Genomic DNA, 15,657 nt, shown 5'->3' with positions numbered 1-15,657 from the left:
ATCGCCGCATAATTCGACCAGACAATGGCCGCCCGGAACCGGTCGGACACGCGCAAATTGAATTCCATCGAACGGCCCCCCTTGCGGACCGTTTCTATCGTAACCTTTGCGTCCCGAATCGTAGGGTGCTAGGACTCGTACGATAAATTCTGCTCTTCGTGACTCTGTTACGTTGAGGATGACGACAGCGAACCGTGAAACGATCGACTCCATACAGCAAAAAGTTGAGAAATGCGATGGAATAATGTACATTGTTTTAATAATGTTCCTTGTATGATTCACCCCAAACTATAGCGCGTGTCGATCCTAACGGTTGGCCTGGGTTGCTAATATTATACTTCCTGCTCTCGACTTAATGATCGCAAAGTCGCTGAAGGGGTCTCCGCGAGGATGCACGACGCGTCCCGTCCTCCCGCGCGGCAAACGAGCTCTTTGCGTTTTAGTATGAAATTATGCGCGCTCTTCCGCGTCCGTTTACGAGCCGGAGCAGGAAGTTCCTGGGCGCTGAAGGAGTGCTTGGAACCGTTCCCCGGCGCAGCGAGAAGAATAGAGACGAAAGGAACGAATATTAGCAAGGTTCGCGGGCTGGATGAGCGTCGCCAAATTCGTCCATCCTCGTCGCAACCACGGGACCGTGCCAGTTGGATACGGTCCACGCGGAGAAATTCACGACCCTTCTGTTCGCGCGCCGCCACCCCCAGACAGCCACGGTAATAGCTCGGCGGAGATCCTTTTGGACGCGCGCGATGAACTTTTCCTTAATTTGGTCGACCATAAAACAACCGACTGAGTCGCTCTTGCGTCGGATATGTTTCATCGCGACGCGCAAAACGCGAGTTACTTTATTCGTGAATGGCTTCGCGGGGGTGGCTTCCTGGCGATGAGTTCTCCTTATGTGCCAGAGGGGGATCGTAACTGTTTCTCTTTCTATTTTAGTATACTCTTGTTTGTTCCTTGAGATAGAGTGTATATCGAATTTAGGGGTATTTGTATGAGAAGATTTGTAAATCGAAAGAAAAATTCCTACAGGAGGATGATAGTTTTACAGCAATCGTTCTTAACCCGTTGCAATTCAAAAATAATAAAATATATATATTTTTAGTAAATGCAGTAAACGACTGATCGGTTCTAAAAAGGTTAACAGTAAATCCGAAACGAGGGGGGGTGCGATTTACGGGTTCCAAGTTCGAAGGATCAGAAATGACTCGTGTACCTCTTACGTGGGTCTGGGTAACAACAGGAGGAAGAAGATATCGTTAGGATATTTCCTGCGAGACAAAGTGTGCCGACAAAAGGTCGGAGAACGAGGAGGTCGGGGGAAATCGAGCGAGGGAAAACTATGTACCCTGCTTCTCGAGGACAAAGCTTCTCGTTCAGGATCTCCTCCTCCGACCTCCTCCCGCCCTCTTTCCTTTTCATTCACCGTCCCTTCTCGGAAATCCTCGAGAAGTCTAGCTCCTCTTCCGACCATTCCCCGGCCCTTTTTTCTTTTATCTCGTTTCCAGCGCGGAAGAGATTCCGCCGGCATACCGCTGACTCCGTTCGAGTTAGTTCCGCAATAATCATGAAAAACATTGTGAAGGTTCAATTTGCCGGGAAATACGGTGTCCTCTGCGGAAGGCAGCACCGCTCGGTGGACTTTAAGGGAAACACTTGTACCGTGAATGCGCGCGATTTGTCGACGGGGGCCGCTCGATCCTGGCAATTAACGGGATTTCTAGGGGCCACCTAAAAATTCGATTCGCTTTTATCGGAGCTCGATGACTCCCTTTCGATGGTATTCAACGTTACTGTTGGCTACCTTCGGCTGGATATACATTATTCTTTGTGATATTGATTAAAAGTTGAACGTCAGCTTGAACAGAAGTGTGAAATTAAACAATTTATTGGTTTCAAGATTCACATTACAGAAATTCTTCGACCTGATATGTTGTGTGATACCGAAAAGAAAGAAAACATTAAACATTCAATCGTAATTTAAAAGGTCATGAAAATAATTTATTAAATAAATTGTTTAGTATAATTTCATCCCAACAAGAATGTAATAAAGTACATGAAATTAAAAGTTGTAACGAAGACCTTAAGGGTGGCGATCATTCCAAACTGTAATCTGTATTGATGCTAATAACTCGTTTCATTTGTTGCAGGTCTCAACCCCGCAGAGGAGAGGCATGTGAGTACCAAACATTTTAACCGCTAGACAATATACAATCTGCGGTTCCGCCAATCGACAATCGACGAACCGTCTGTTAACATCGAGCACCATTGTCACGACTCGGTGTCCGCGCGTTGAACAATGATTTCGTTGCTCGCGAGACACAAAATCGGCTCCATTTGTCGCTGAAACGGCGAATACCGGAACACGATAATCGCATCGAGATGCCAGCGAACTCCTTCGCAGATTCGCTCCCATGGAAGATGCGCGAATGCGTAAATACGAGGAACGCGCACAGGATGACGATTAATCCGGAATATTATCCAGCTACCTCGATTTCCGCTCCGCGTACCCCGCTTAATCCGCTCGTCTATCCTCGAGGCGATACGCTAAATCCTCTTTCGCCAGGTTTTCGATAAACCTGTCGACAGACGATTAAATTCGATTAATCTCTGTTACGACGTCGCGTCGACTAACTGCGGAGAATGCTTCCAGGAAGACTTAACAGTAAGGCACCGTTTATTTTTCACGAATTTGTCGGTAACTTGCTCGAATATTATTGTCATGGAATCTGTAGTATTACTGCTACGAAAGCCTCAGGAAGCTCTCTTTGTACGTCATTTTCAGAGCCAGGGGTTGCAGATTAGATCCACGTGGACGTCTAGTTGTATCAGTTGTGAAAGATCATCGTTGCTAAGTCCCTTGTTATACAACTGCACCGATTATTCAACGTCCTCGTTATTAACATTTACTCTGTGCACGATTATTGATCTACTATTCTTGAATCAAGGTATCACGTTAAAAAGTATAATATTCTTTCACATCGAAGCCAGCACATGTAATATTAAAATTCCATATAAATTTTAATGTTCTTCTAAAAAATTCCGTCTTCAAAAACTAACCTGTTCAACTTCGACTGCAGTTGATTCTACCCATGACAACATTCAAACTATGCACTCCTGTTCCGAACTGTAATAACACCAGCGAAGTTTTGCAACAACATTGCTAGTTTTATTTTCCCTTTCTGTTCGAGCGCTGTTTCTTCTATCATTCCCCAAACTCGATCGTATAGATCGTATAGATCTCCCCCGTTTTATTCGTTCCGTTCGTCGACATTCCGTAGTAGCGCGGGCCACACGACGCTCTAATTTCTTTTACGAGATGAAATCCGACGCGGTCGAAGTCGTTTTTCGAGTAGAACAGGTTCCTTCCCCTCGTCCCGATTCCATCGCTCAATCCCGCTGATCCAACTCGAGGTGAGAGACTTTTTCGAATGCCACGCGACCCATAAACCCTGGGAAACGCTTCGGATTTTACGACCAACCTCGCGTGTATCCGTTCTTTAGCGACGAATGGAGGGAAACCTGGCACGAAATAACGATACGTTTTTGGGTTGTTCGGTTGGGCAGCCGTTCTCTTTGCGGATCACAATCTGAAATTGGAACCGTGTTCAGTCCATTTCTCACGATCACTGTGAGTCTAGTTAACGGAATTTTTTAGTATGTACCCTTGTTTGAATTTTTGTTAAATATCGATCGTGAGCTAGCATCAATTTTGTCTGCGTATAGTAAAATTTGGAAGGAGCCTGATGGTTCAAGCGTGGAGATATTCTTCTTTAAAGTTTCTAGCTCGTGATCTGTATAGAAAGTGTCTGTTAATGTTACATTTCCATGCGTTAATCTATATACAGTCCAGGTCTAATAATAACAAACTAATCACTTAACTTTGCCTAATATAATATACAAAATACATTGAACATTCGAAGAAGTCTACCAATCTCGTACTAATTTCATTTTACACCCTGCCGTACCTCTCCTTTGACGAAGCAATTGTCCATTCCGACAACTTTTTGATCGTTTCGACTGCAAGAAGTTTTTTATTTTAACAATGATTCTTTAGCTGAGTGTTTTTAAAGCATCGCTAAGTAAGCATCGGAACGTCGTTACCTGGCGCAGTTCTGGGACACTTTAAAAATGGTGTCTTTAAACCAGAAGTAAAACCCACTTTGTTCGCGGAGTTCCAGTCGAAGTCGTATACGTCGACGAAAGTTTCGGAAAGAGCACCTATTTTATAGGCAATTCTTCGATCGTTTTCAAATAAAATGGGATTAAACGTCTCCTCGTCCGATCCGTCGAATGTCGATGCTCCTGCCAGAGGAAGTTAGCAAGACCTGCCAAACGGATGCCGATACGGTCGAGCTTTGAGCCAGATGCTCGATATTCCATCAGGAAGGGAACAAATTTGCCGAGAGAAAAATATGAATGCCAATATAGGAAAACTACGTTCAACGCTGTTACGTCACGGCGCGCTTTCTCAAACCTCGATAAAACGACTACGTTTGAAGGTATATAAAGGTACAATTTCAAAAATTCCACGGATTATTCTATTTCCAATTGCGAAGAATCTAAGCGACGATGATCTTCCAGGTGGAAAGAGAAAATGTGAGAAATACTGGAATATTACGAGTGTTATATACGGAAACGATAAAATGGTGTAGAACGAGGTGGCTGAAACAAATATAAAATAAAGCGAAGAATACGAAAAGCATATGGTAACTAAATTATGGTCTGAATTCCAAATTCAACGAAACAGTGCTTGTATGTTTATTGCCCTCGGAATTTTTAGATTAAAGCATCTAAAGAAAAAAACAAGTTAGAATCTTAGAATTTTAAAAGAACTCTCTCCCCGTTACGAGATTGTTTTAAAAATTGAATACCGCACAAATTACCCACACATTCGAGTCACCGCCCGAAATTTCATAATCTTTTAATAAACCACCCTCGGAAATTTAAAGCAAAACATAGTCCAAGATGCATACAGACTTCCCAACCTCTGTTTCTACGTTTTTTAATCCAGTTCGCAAAAAGACCAGCTCGAAAAGGGACGAGATTCTGATGATAGCAATCCCCTCTGTTGTATTGAATAACAGGCAGGAAAGTAAAACAGGTGAACAGGGCGAGAGACTGAAGGGTCGCGTGTACAAAAGGGAAAGAGCACGCGAAGAAGAAATAGGAGGGCCAGGCGGATCAGCCGGTGGAAGAGGAGGAAACCTGAAATGGACGTAAAAGCCCGAACACCGGAACACAGGGCCGTAAAAAGCTCGTCGTCAAATGCAACCCCCGGTTCTTCTCTCCCGTTATCCCCCTCCCTCCCCCCCCCTGCCGGTGTGTCCCGCTCCCTCTTTTTCTCTTTCGCTGGCACCCTTTACCCCACCTTTGATAACATAAAGCGGCTGCTGGGCGCGGCGCGCGTTTATTAAAAGCGCTTCGGGCCTGGCAAAAAAAGGCTCGAGAGACCGCTCGAGGCCTGTGTTCCCGTCGTTGCTTCTGATCTCGAGTGGCCCGCAGGATCGTTCTGGGATCGATCGCGGGGAAAGAAGCCCGTTTCGCCGGGGGTAAATCGATTTGGGAACTATCGCGCTGTCTGGATCGACGCACGGGAAGACAATGGCGCCCGTGAACGAACGGCGGCTCGCGGGGGCGGTTCATGGTCGATTCGTTCGGCATCGGCGATCTTTTGACAGCGAAAATAGAAGAAAAGCGAGATATCCGGTGCGGGGTTTTCGTCGAAACCGGACACACAGAGGGATTGGAAATTTTTGACGTCCAATTAACTGACTCCTTGTTCCGGCGAACGACAATTGGGTCGAAGTCGAGTAATCGCTAAATTCACGGTATCCTCGGTGCCCTCCGGGGGCGTGTTTGAAATTGATTTAATGGAAATGGTATAAAATGTGATACGGAACAATTCCGGCTGATGTTTTGGTCGAGATGGGCGAGTCAGTGTTTAACGTTTGCATTTGAAGTTGATGGAAATGTAATTAAAATGTTCTTTCGTGGAAATGTAATAAAATGTTCGAGTTTTGAAAGTATATTATTCGTTTTAGTTTGGGAGCACAACATTTTACTGAAAAAATGATGATACTTGAACGTTTGTTCTTATCATACAGAAACTTTAATAGGAGCATTTCGTGCATATCGTTGAAGTACACGATGTGAACGATATTTCTCCAAGTTGCAAAGCAAGTTGAGACAAGCTCCGAATGAATTTTTGTCCAAAATTAAAACTGAAAATAATCCAGTATTCTCGGAATCCCAAATTAAAAATAAGAGAATACAAAAATCTACCAACTGTTCGAAACCAAAAAGCTGATATTCCGCTTCAAAAACTTTGAATACTAAACCAAGAGAATGCACCTTTCACCTGCAAATTCTTACTCTCGATAATTAAAAATTCGAAAAGCTTGGCAAGCCAACCCGACGAGCAACCCAACCCAACAAATTGAAAAAGAACGACTCGAGAAAGTTTTCGGCCAGACCTCCCAACGACGAAAGGGCCTGCGTCCACCGCAACACTGTAGGATTCGACGATGATCGATCGCTCGGCGTAAAGAAATCCCCCTAGCGACACTCGACTGAAATAATAATAATAATGTCCGTGTTATTAATCGCGTGACGCGTTACTCGCACGAGTGGAGCTCGCCTGGGGTCGTACTGATCGATAACGATCATTAATTAATACGTTGAACGTTTCATAAAACTCGAACGCGGGGAGGGATTGACTCGAAACCGGTGCCGCTCGATGAGGGACGGCGGTGGCGATAGCTGCGGCCGGCGGCCGTCGCGTTATATTCGGGCAGAGTGATTTCCAGCGTAATTATCTTTTCGCCGTGGCTCTTTTCCGCGCCGTCATTATGGGGCCGTGTTTTAACGGCGCGCACACCCAGCATAACTTGCGCAATTTGCTGGCGGTGCCCGTGGCCCGCGGCCGGACCGATAATTAGCGTCCGTTTAATATGCACAATTATTACGGATTGATAATCGGGGCTGTGCATCCATTACACCGGCATTGAGATAGATGGTAATAGGTTTCCATCGGTATCAGCTCTTTCTCCCTTCGTGTTTCTCGCTTGTTTCATCTCGTACGTTCCTCTCCCTCTAACCCGATGTCCCTCTGTCGCGCATAATCCCGCTGGCTCGATCTGCTTTCACAAACGTGTGCTCGAACAGCCAGCGACGGGGACTAATTCCATTCCCGTTTCGAACATTTTCAATCGAAAGGATCGCCGCGACGGGGAGAAATGACGAGGTCTACTTCGGAAATTCATGGGTGGGTTTTAATTTCAATTTGGATTTTATTTGTTTGCTCGTGTGGTTGGACATCAAGTGATCGTGTCGAGGAAGAAGGTGCGATTCGAATGGTCTCGAAAAGAAAGGGAGAGTATAATATACGCGGAGATATAATAGTGTCGATAGCAATAATATTGTAAAAGTAAGTAATTTAAAAGAAACACCAGCTTTCGGTCAAAAAGTGCTGATTATATGAATATCTAATATAAATATTGCCCGTGTATTTCACTGTAATGTCTATAAACTATATACTAACGAAATATATATAATTCCTACAGTTACTTCCAAAATTGTTCTGAAAATTATATGATTTTTAAAGCCGTGAGAAATAACAGTGTTTGCGAATATTTTCCCAGGGCTGTAAATAATTATAAATTATGGAGGGTCCGCGGGGCATGTTATTAATCGACTTTTCGAAATGCAATATTCAAGACCAGGCAATTGATCAGCAAGCTAATTTTTGGAAATTAATGGAACGAACAATTTTGAGCCGTACACGCGATACATTATTGCAGTGTTTGTAATCGAATTGGTATCGCGATAATATCGATGCAAATATAATTAATACATTCGCAAAATATAAATAGAACTTTGATATCCATACTACTGTTATTATTAGGATTATCAGGAAACATTTTTATGCACATTTAAAGTAGAGTGTCAAGGGTTGAAGTTAAATCAAAACATAGGGTGGACGAAAACATTTAGAACTGTTGAGGGGGATATCTCTCTTTCACCTTTTAATTATCTTCCACACTCCATCAACCTTCACACAGTCTTCCTCGCATCCTCTACATAAACATTTGCAACTAGTTTGCAATAAATGAGCATTTTTCTCTTACAAATATCCAACTTGCAGGGGGTATCGTTCCCATCACTACTTCGTTTCTCCCTTGCACCCTTCAACCGTCTTCGTCACTCCATCAACCTTCCCTCTAACTTCCTCACTCCCTCCACGTAATCCTCTTCCATTCTCTCCCTATCTTGCACCTTGCTTTTCCCTTTCACGCTCTCCCTCCCATCGAACTTCTATTTATCTCCGTTCCACACCACCCCGCGACAGCCTTACAGAATCCCCCTACCACGCGGGCCCGAGGGCTATGAAATTGAAATATGAATGCTAATGGGGTGGTTGGCTCGTGTCGCGTCGTATAATGTTACTGATTGCTGTACGTCGGTCTTTTACCCTTCCCACCGTTGGCTTCCCTTCTGTTGCTACGTCGCACTGGATGCTGGGAAGAGGCTGACGCGTGTTCCGTGTCCCTGCGCACCGGTTGCTCGCGCCTCACGTAATTGGAACTCCAAATAATGGTAGTTTTCGACTCCGTACTTCTCCCTGGTACCCGGGGATCGAGCCTGCCAGCTCGCATGAGCGCGAAAACAACGCCGAGATAGGTGAAATCCTTGTCAACATTAAAATTGCATTAACACGTTGAATGCTCGAATAATAATCGCAAAAATTCTTGCGAGGCTAAAATTTTGTATCTGTAATTAGAAATAATCCAACATGTGTGGTAATACTCATTTTTGGAACCTCTTTAAAGTTAATCCTATCCAGATTAATTCTTCAGATTAATTAACTCTTTGATAGTTCACCTACAACTGAACCATTCGAATAAACGTGACGAATAAGCTGTTGCACGTCGATTTTATTCGTCGTCTAACGCTCGAATAAAATCTCGCCTGTGTTCCAAACAACGCCCGACCTCGAGCCCCGTTTCGCTTCCAAGAACGGCGGAAATGTTACCGCGCAAACTCGGAGCATAGAAATTTATATTTGTTTGTTTATCCTCGACGGATTCTCCCGCGGCGCGAAGAGAGAAAGCAAACGTTTGCACTGGCGAAACGGGACCAGCGGAGAGGCTGGATTACGAGGCGACGCGGTGCAATTTGAAATTAACCCGGGAAAACGGGAGCGTGGAAGGCGCGCCGCGAAGAGTCTGTAAACACGCGGGGAAGAGCGTTTTAAAAACGTCGGAACGGGTAATGGTGTACGTGTACGTGTACGTGTACGTGTGTGTGTTTCGTACCACGAGAAGAGCCACTTTAGAAACGAACTCGGGACGCAAAAACAGTGGAAAAGCAGTTTATACGAACGTGTGTCCCGGTTTCATCTTGTTCGCGAGTTACGGCCACTTTCCACTTCTGCTAGCCATTTCGACGAACCGAATTTGGTATAATTGAATATGTTTAATCATCCGTTTCCTGATTATTTCATGGTGTGACCAACCATTTCGGTTGAATGTCGTGCGATGAATACGGATAACGAAGGTTTTTATACTCCGTTAAAAATTCATGAGAATTATGCTGAGCGGGGTAATGAATGGTTAATGGTAATAAGTATGGCATGTCTGTTGGATTAATACTTCAATAATTTTCGGAGAGTCGTTCGGGGTAATGCGGAGAGCATAATTTATTGCGAGCCGGGATTAATCGTTGCTTTTATGTTTTAATTAACTGCGAATTCTTTGGTAGGGTAATTTTGTCGATTGAACGTTTATTTTAGGAACGTTCGATATTTAAGTCCTGTATTTTGTTGTGAATCAAAGTAGTTAGCAAACTGGAGGTGTAATACTGATGTTTGTCCACCTTTCCTCGAAAGTAATATCGAATTTTTTTCAAGAGATCAATCTTCACGACCTCAAATTTTTAAACCAATCAATTCTATCTATTTCGATTCAAGATTGGCTTCAAAATTAATATTCTTCAACCAAGAATCCACCATTCCCACTCATCCGTCGCGATTTAAATCTGAAGGTCGTCCATGACGCGGGAATCGTCGCGGTAAGAAATCATGGAAGCCGGAAAGACGTCGCGGAGAGGAAGGAGGTCGAAGCTCGTATCTCAAATCGAAAACCGACGACGGACGAAAGAGAACGCGAGTCGTTATTATTCGCGCACTGGTAAGCTCCGTCTTCCTGTTCCCGGAAGAAGCTTTTCTTCCAATCCCCGCGACACCCTCTGGCTCTGACGGCGTTCCTCTATCACAGGTTTTCCGCGGAACTTTCTCGCGATCCAGAAAAATATTTCTTCTCGCGGAGATTCTCGAGCTGGCGCGCAAAGAGAAACAAAACGCGAGTCGAGAGCAAAGAACAACAGAATGAAACATATTTAAAGAATTATGCCAGCCTTACAGTGTCGACATGAACGTCATTTTCACGAATTTTTTTCGTAAGAAATGTCCAATCGTGGAACACGTAAAACAATAAAGTTATTGGAAACAGACCTTATCAAATGTCACAGTGTGCAAAGTGTAAGAAAAATAATACAGGTTACTGTTTAAAACTGCGAAGATGGTGTTCTCCTTAAGAAGATAGAAAGCTGAACCGAGGGAGCGGAATGACTGCAAGTTTTCCCGCGTTTCCGTTGGGTCGAGGTGTCGACTCATAACCAATTCATGAAACACCGAGAGTCGACGACTGTTTTGCAAAGGGAGGCTTGGAAACGGGGAGAAAAAGCGGGAACGACTACGGAATATTTATTTATCGCTGTCACGACGTCGACGGGGCAGACGCTTTTTTTTCTCTTCTTTTTTTTTCTCCCCAAGCTGCGGAGAAACGGAATTTAAAACTGCTCGAGCGAAGGGTGGCGAGAGAGTTCCTCGAGTTGCACGAGCACGAACTTAATTGAATTTCACGATACTTACGCCCGATCCGAGTAGCTCGCGGCAAATTGTCGCGAAAGCGAGTGGCCCTCGATGGCAATGAGAAAAGTGCTCGAGAAACGACGCCGCATTAATTCGTTCGCGGAACGAACGGCGACGAAAGCTGACAGCGATTCGTTTCTGGAGAAACACGACGATCGGCGGCGTGAACGGTCAACGAACGCGACACTTATCGAACGCGTGAGTTCTCTAAAATAAATATTAAGAAAATAATAATTTAATTCTACTCTGAGAACTTCATCGAAAGTGTTCTTTTATAAAGGGAGTCAATGATGACAGTAAACTTTAAAAAACCGTCCTAAATTATGATCATAATATTATATTTGCAATCTTCTCACCATTGAACTGAATACTCGGCAATATGTGCCTCCGCATACTATTTATAAAATGCAACGTTTCGATGCTCAGGATATTGTGATACATGAACTGTGAGAAATGCAGACTTGATCCTTGGTCTTGAATAAACCCAGCATTTCGTAGCTCAACTATTCCATACGATATTTCGTTAGGCTTCAGCAGCTCTGTTGTTTCTCGCACAATCGTGGAATTTTCGCGGCGTTAATTAGCGGAACAATGACGGTCGAAACGAAAGGGTCTAGAAACGGCGCAATCAGGGATTTCGGTAGATCGTTACGATCATCGGAACAATGCGAGCTGGTCCAATTATCGATTCGCTCGTTCGCGTAGCCACGGTCACGGTACGGGAATCCCGATTAAAGGCTTGACCCTTTGAACTTCTCGAATTTTCTTTCATTTCGTTCCCTACCTGCTCTGAGGGATATCGAAGAATTTTCATGGAAATACAGATACTTCTTTTTTAAAAATATTTATAGTTTTAGGAATCTAAATAACAAAAGCTTATTTAACATGAGATTACATACACTGAAGCTTAACCTTCTGGGATCCTATGTCGATCCAACAATAATTAATAGTTAAAAAGATCAAGATCATTAATTCCTTTAACCCCCGCGTTCCCTCCATGTCGCTTTCTTTAGGGGTGGCCATTTTTCACTTTTCCTGCTCCATTGGTCCCCGACGTCCTGCACTCTTTTTCCAACTTTTCCTTTCTCTCCTTCACGCCTGGCCCCCTCACCAGTGGCCCTCCCTTTTTGTTTTTAATCCCATCACGGAGTCGAGCTCACACCAACGACCCTGTCGTCCCGGAGGTCGGTAAATTAAATCTCGAATAAAGTGCAAATAAACGAGTGACGGGCAGGGGGTGAGTCGGAGGGGGTTAGCCGGTGTCGCGCACCCTAGTGGTTGGTGGTCGAAAGTGCGGTGCAGAAAAAAACGACCGGACGAGGGTGGAAAAAACGTCCAAACCCAGCTATGGAGGGGGTGCGACGGATAAAAGAGCGTACCGACGCGAGAGTGTAATTTATTTTAATTAGAGTGGCTGCATTATGTGCGGACGAGGCGTCGATGAAAGGGTTTGAAAGGGTAGAGAGAGATCCTGACACCGAAGTCCCGACCAACATTGACTCCTGCCTGCGCCCTTCGCCTACCTAGGCGCAACCTTTGCCCACGATCCCTAGCACGGATTAATTCGCTTCTGGGCCAGGGTTAGACCTGATTGAACGTTTGAAGGGACAGTTCGGAAACGTGGATGCTTGGAGACTTGTTTGGCTACTTTGGACACACTGGCAATTACACTGGGGGGGCTGAAGGAATTGTGGGTGTAATTTGGAACGAGGGATCAGAATTTTTGGGGGTTTCACTATTAGTTAACCCTTTCAGACCTGGAGTCCACGATTGAGGACACATACGACTCATACGTTATCGACACTATCGTTTAGGACGAATGTCCTACGCATCTCTGCGAAATCCAACTCGCGAAGATTAATTGTACACGGGGTACATCGAGTCACGCGTCGGGGGTGGATAAATCTGTCTCCCGTAAAGGTGGCGGGATGAATGGCGTTCGCAGGCGTGCGTAGCGATGCGAGAAAACAGAAGTGGTTCTCGGGACGCTTCTCACGAGCCTGAGACGCTCATCACCCGGAAACACCGTGGGGGTTGTTCTTCCTCTCGACGGGCAGGGTAGAGAACTACCGATCCCCGCTGCCTTACCGACACCTCTGATCTCGTTAGGGACGCATTAATTAATTTACAAGATGGCGGCGGCAGGAACGATGACGACGACAGCATAAGAGAGGCAGCAGCCACTGTGTAAAGTCGGGACCGGGAGGGTTAGGGTGTAGCACGGCACGTTTTAATTACTAATTGAAACGTTCCCCTGCCAGTGGTCCCTTCCCCCAGCCTCGCCAGGCCGTAACCGCTCAACCTCCGTTGCTTCCTGCCGCTTCAATCCCATAACTCCGTCGCCTATCCTCCTCCCCGACGTTTGTTGGCCCCCAACCCCTCTTTCGTTCGTCCCTGCGCCGATGTCGTCCTGTCTTAATATCCGTCTCCGTCGGGGGTACTTAATGTTTTTAAATACTTCGCAACGCGCCCTTCTACCGTCTGTCTTTTGTCCTTTTTCCTTCCGTCTCGTCTCCCTGATTATATCGTCCCTCGACAGGGATGCTTTCGACCCCCTCCCCGCGTTCTCGTGGCCGACGCACCGCGCCGGAATTTATGAGATGGTAAATCCGTAACTCCCACGAATTAATTAATTAAAAACATCACGCCGCCTTAATGACATTCTCCCCCGTTCTGGCTTCCGCCAACCCCCGCTCTCGGTTTCACTCTTTCTTCCACGATCTTCAGCGCCCTCCTCGAAGTCCGACTCCATTCGCGCCGATACTTCGCCGTGCATTTGTTATGGAAATTGCAGGTAATGTCGCCACCTACGAACGCGCCTCGCTAATGGCCACTTTTCTCGTTAAACGAGGGAATGGAAGGAACGACGGGGCTCGTTTTTACGAGACACTTCGGGGGTGGGGATTGTTACCGCCGTATAAACAATCCCTCGAGGATCCTTCGGTTCGACGCTCCATCGAGCTACGCTGTCCTCGAGGGCCCGTAACGAGGCGCAATGAGTTCAATACGGGTTGGGTAGCCCCGAACGGAAGAATAAACAAATTCGACTGATTCCTCGCGAAGGGGGCTGTTCTGAAATTAGAGATGGTTAAATAATTAAAGTACTTTGGGGGAGAATCCAGTACTTTCAGAACGGTGTTTCAGAACCATTCAGAATGGTGTTCGAATGTTCATGCATATATAAATACTATGAATAAGTTTCATTTGCGTGTTTATTATTTCGGGAATGAATCGTGTTGTTTAAAGTAAATGAAAATTCAAAGTAATGCGTTAATGTTATCGATTTAAAAAGACCTATCATTATAGTCCTGTTAGTCTACTAATTTTGTTCATATTTATTTTTCTTGGAGTTTGTGCATTCCCGAAACAGGAACGGTATCAGGCCCTCCTATGGTAAATAAATAAAACAACATTTAAACATAATACTTACATATATCTAAAAAAAAAATGATCCTACTATATCACTCTCCCGTAAATAACCAAGTAAGTAAAGTAATATTTCAACAAAGTACCTGCATACACCTAGAAAATAAATCCATAACAAGACGAGGCACATTTCCTCGGAAGAAAATAAATCACTCAACCTTACCACTTAAAGAGCCCGCCATTTTATATTGCCAGCTCCATACGTGGTTAACAAGAAAACGAACAGCCCAAGGACCACGACTACAGCCCCGACAAAGTGCGCCGCGGCTGGCATCAACGTTAAACACGATCCGTGCCGGCGCGAAACAACAGGCTCGACAATACTCGGGGAAAGTGAGCCGGAAATAATGGCGGTAATAATAGAATTCAGATCGATTCGGCGTGGAAGGGTACCCCGTCGGCGGGCGCGAAAGGGAAAGGTTGTTCCGTAGCAAAGTGTACACTCGCCGCAGAATTATTACCGCGGAGTCCGGGGGCACGGTCGAAGGGGACGATTTCAATAGTGCCGCGACAGCAAATCGCTTCGTTTCGCTCTTTTACCATCGATTCGTTCCGCGCCGGCCGCGACACGAATTACGCGGGGTCGGAGCATGTACGCGCGTTCATTTAATTGCAAAACAAGTAACCCCCGCCGTGTTCCGCGGGACTTTCCACGCGCATGAACGTGCCCCGCATTCGTGAGAATCGGAGATGGCCAAGATTCTTGTCTCGATACGAAATTTAAGTATCGAAGGAAAGGTGAACGAGCGTTTGTACCTTGTTCGTTTAACGAAGAAGGCAATCGTACTCTAGAGGAGGCGTAATGTTCTTATTCCTGGCACTTGTTCGGGATCGATGATTGCTGTTTGGTGGAACGAGGCGACGATTCTGTTTGAGGACAGACTGTATCGTTAGGCTTCGAATGCAAGTGTCGATGTCGTTCGAAATTCGTAATGTTCCTTTGAAAGAGATGCTCCTTTCAGGCTATGCTAACACTCGCATCGATCTACCTGTTTCTATCTACCTGACAGGAATAAGTCTGACAAATTGGTGAAAAACATTATTATATTTATACCCTTTGATCTCGTTTTTTAGAACATTTTCGCTAAAGCTTCATTCATACATAGTATAATTATTATTTTATTGAAGTAAAGTTTTAAAGGTATCGAGTCATTTAGTGCGAATGAACTCTGAGACTTGTAAAATTGTAAGTAAGGCTGCTGTCATTAATTTAAATATGCCATCTGGACGTTGGTAGTCATTCCATCGCATAATCAACGCAAAAATTAATGAATACACTGTATTTTTCCACGCGACATATA

At 44.9% G+C, this 15,657-nt stretch overlaps 1 protein-coding gene across 2 annotated transcripts in view; it reads left to right on the top strand.

The window, feature by feature from the left end:
• Positions 1-15,657, top strand: part of LOC128874607 (protein groucho-like) — a 147,981-nt gene that overhangs the window by 109,284 nt on the left and 23,040 nt on the right. For both annotated transcript variants that reach the window (XM_054119497.1, XM_054119496.1), the window contains exon 7: positions 2,148-2,173. In XM_054119497.1, coding sequence (XP_053975472.1) covers positions 2,148-2,173 — 26 coding nt within the window. The remainder of the gene's footprint in view (positions 1-2,147; positions 2,174-15,657) is intronic.

Source organism: Hylaeus volcanicus, chromosome 4 (genome assembly GCF_026283585.1).
Source record: "Hylaeus volcanicus isolate JK05 chromosome 4, UHH_iyHylVolc1.0_haploid, whole genome shotgun sequence".
NCBI classification, from domain to species: Eukaryota; Metazoa; Arthropoda; class Insecta; order Hymenoptera; family Colletidae; genus Hylaeus; species Hylaeus volcanicus.
The sequence above is the reverse complement of the archived record's forward strand: the minus strand, read 5'-3'. Positions and strand labels throughout refer to the sequence as shown.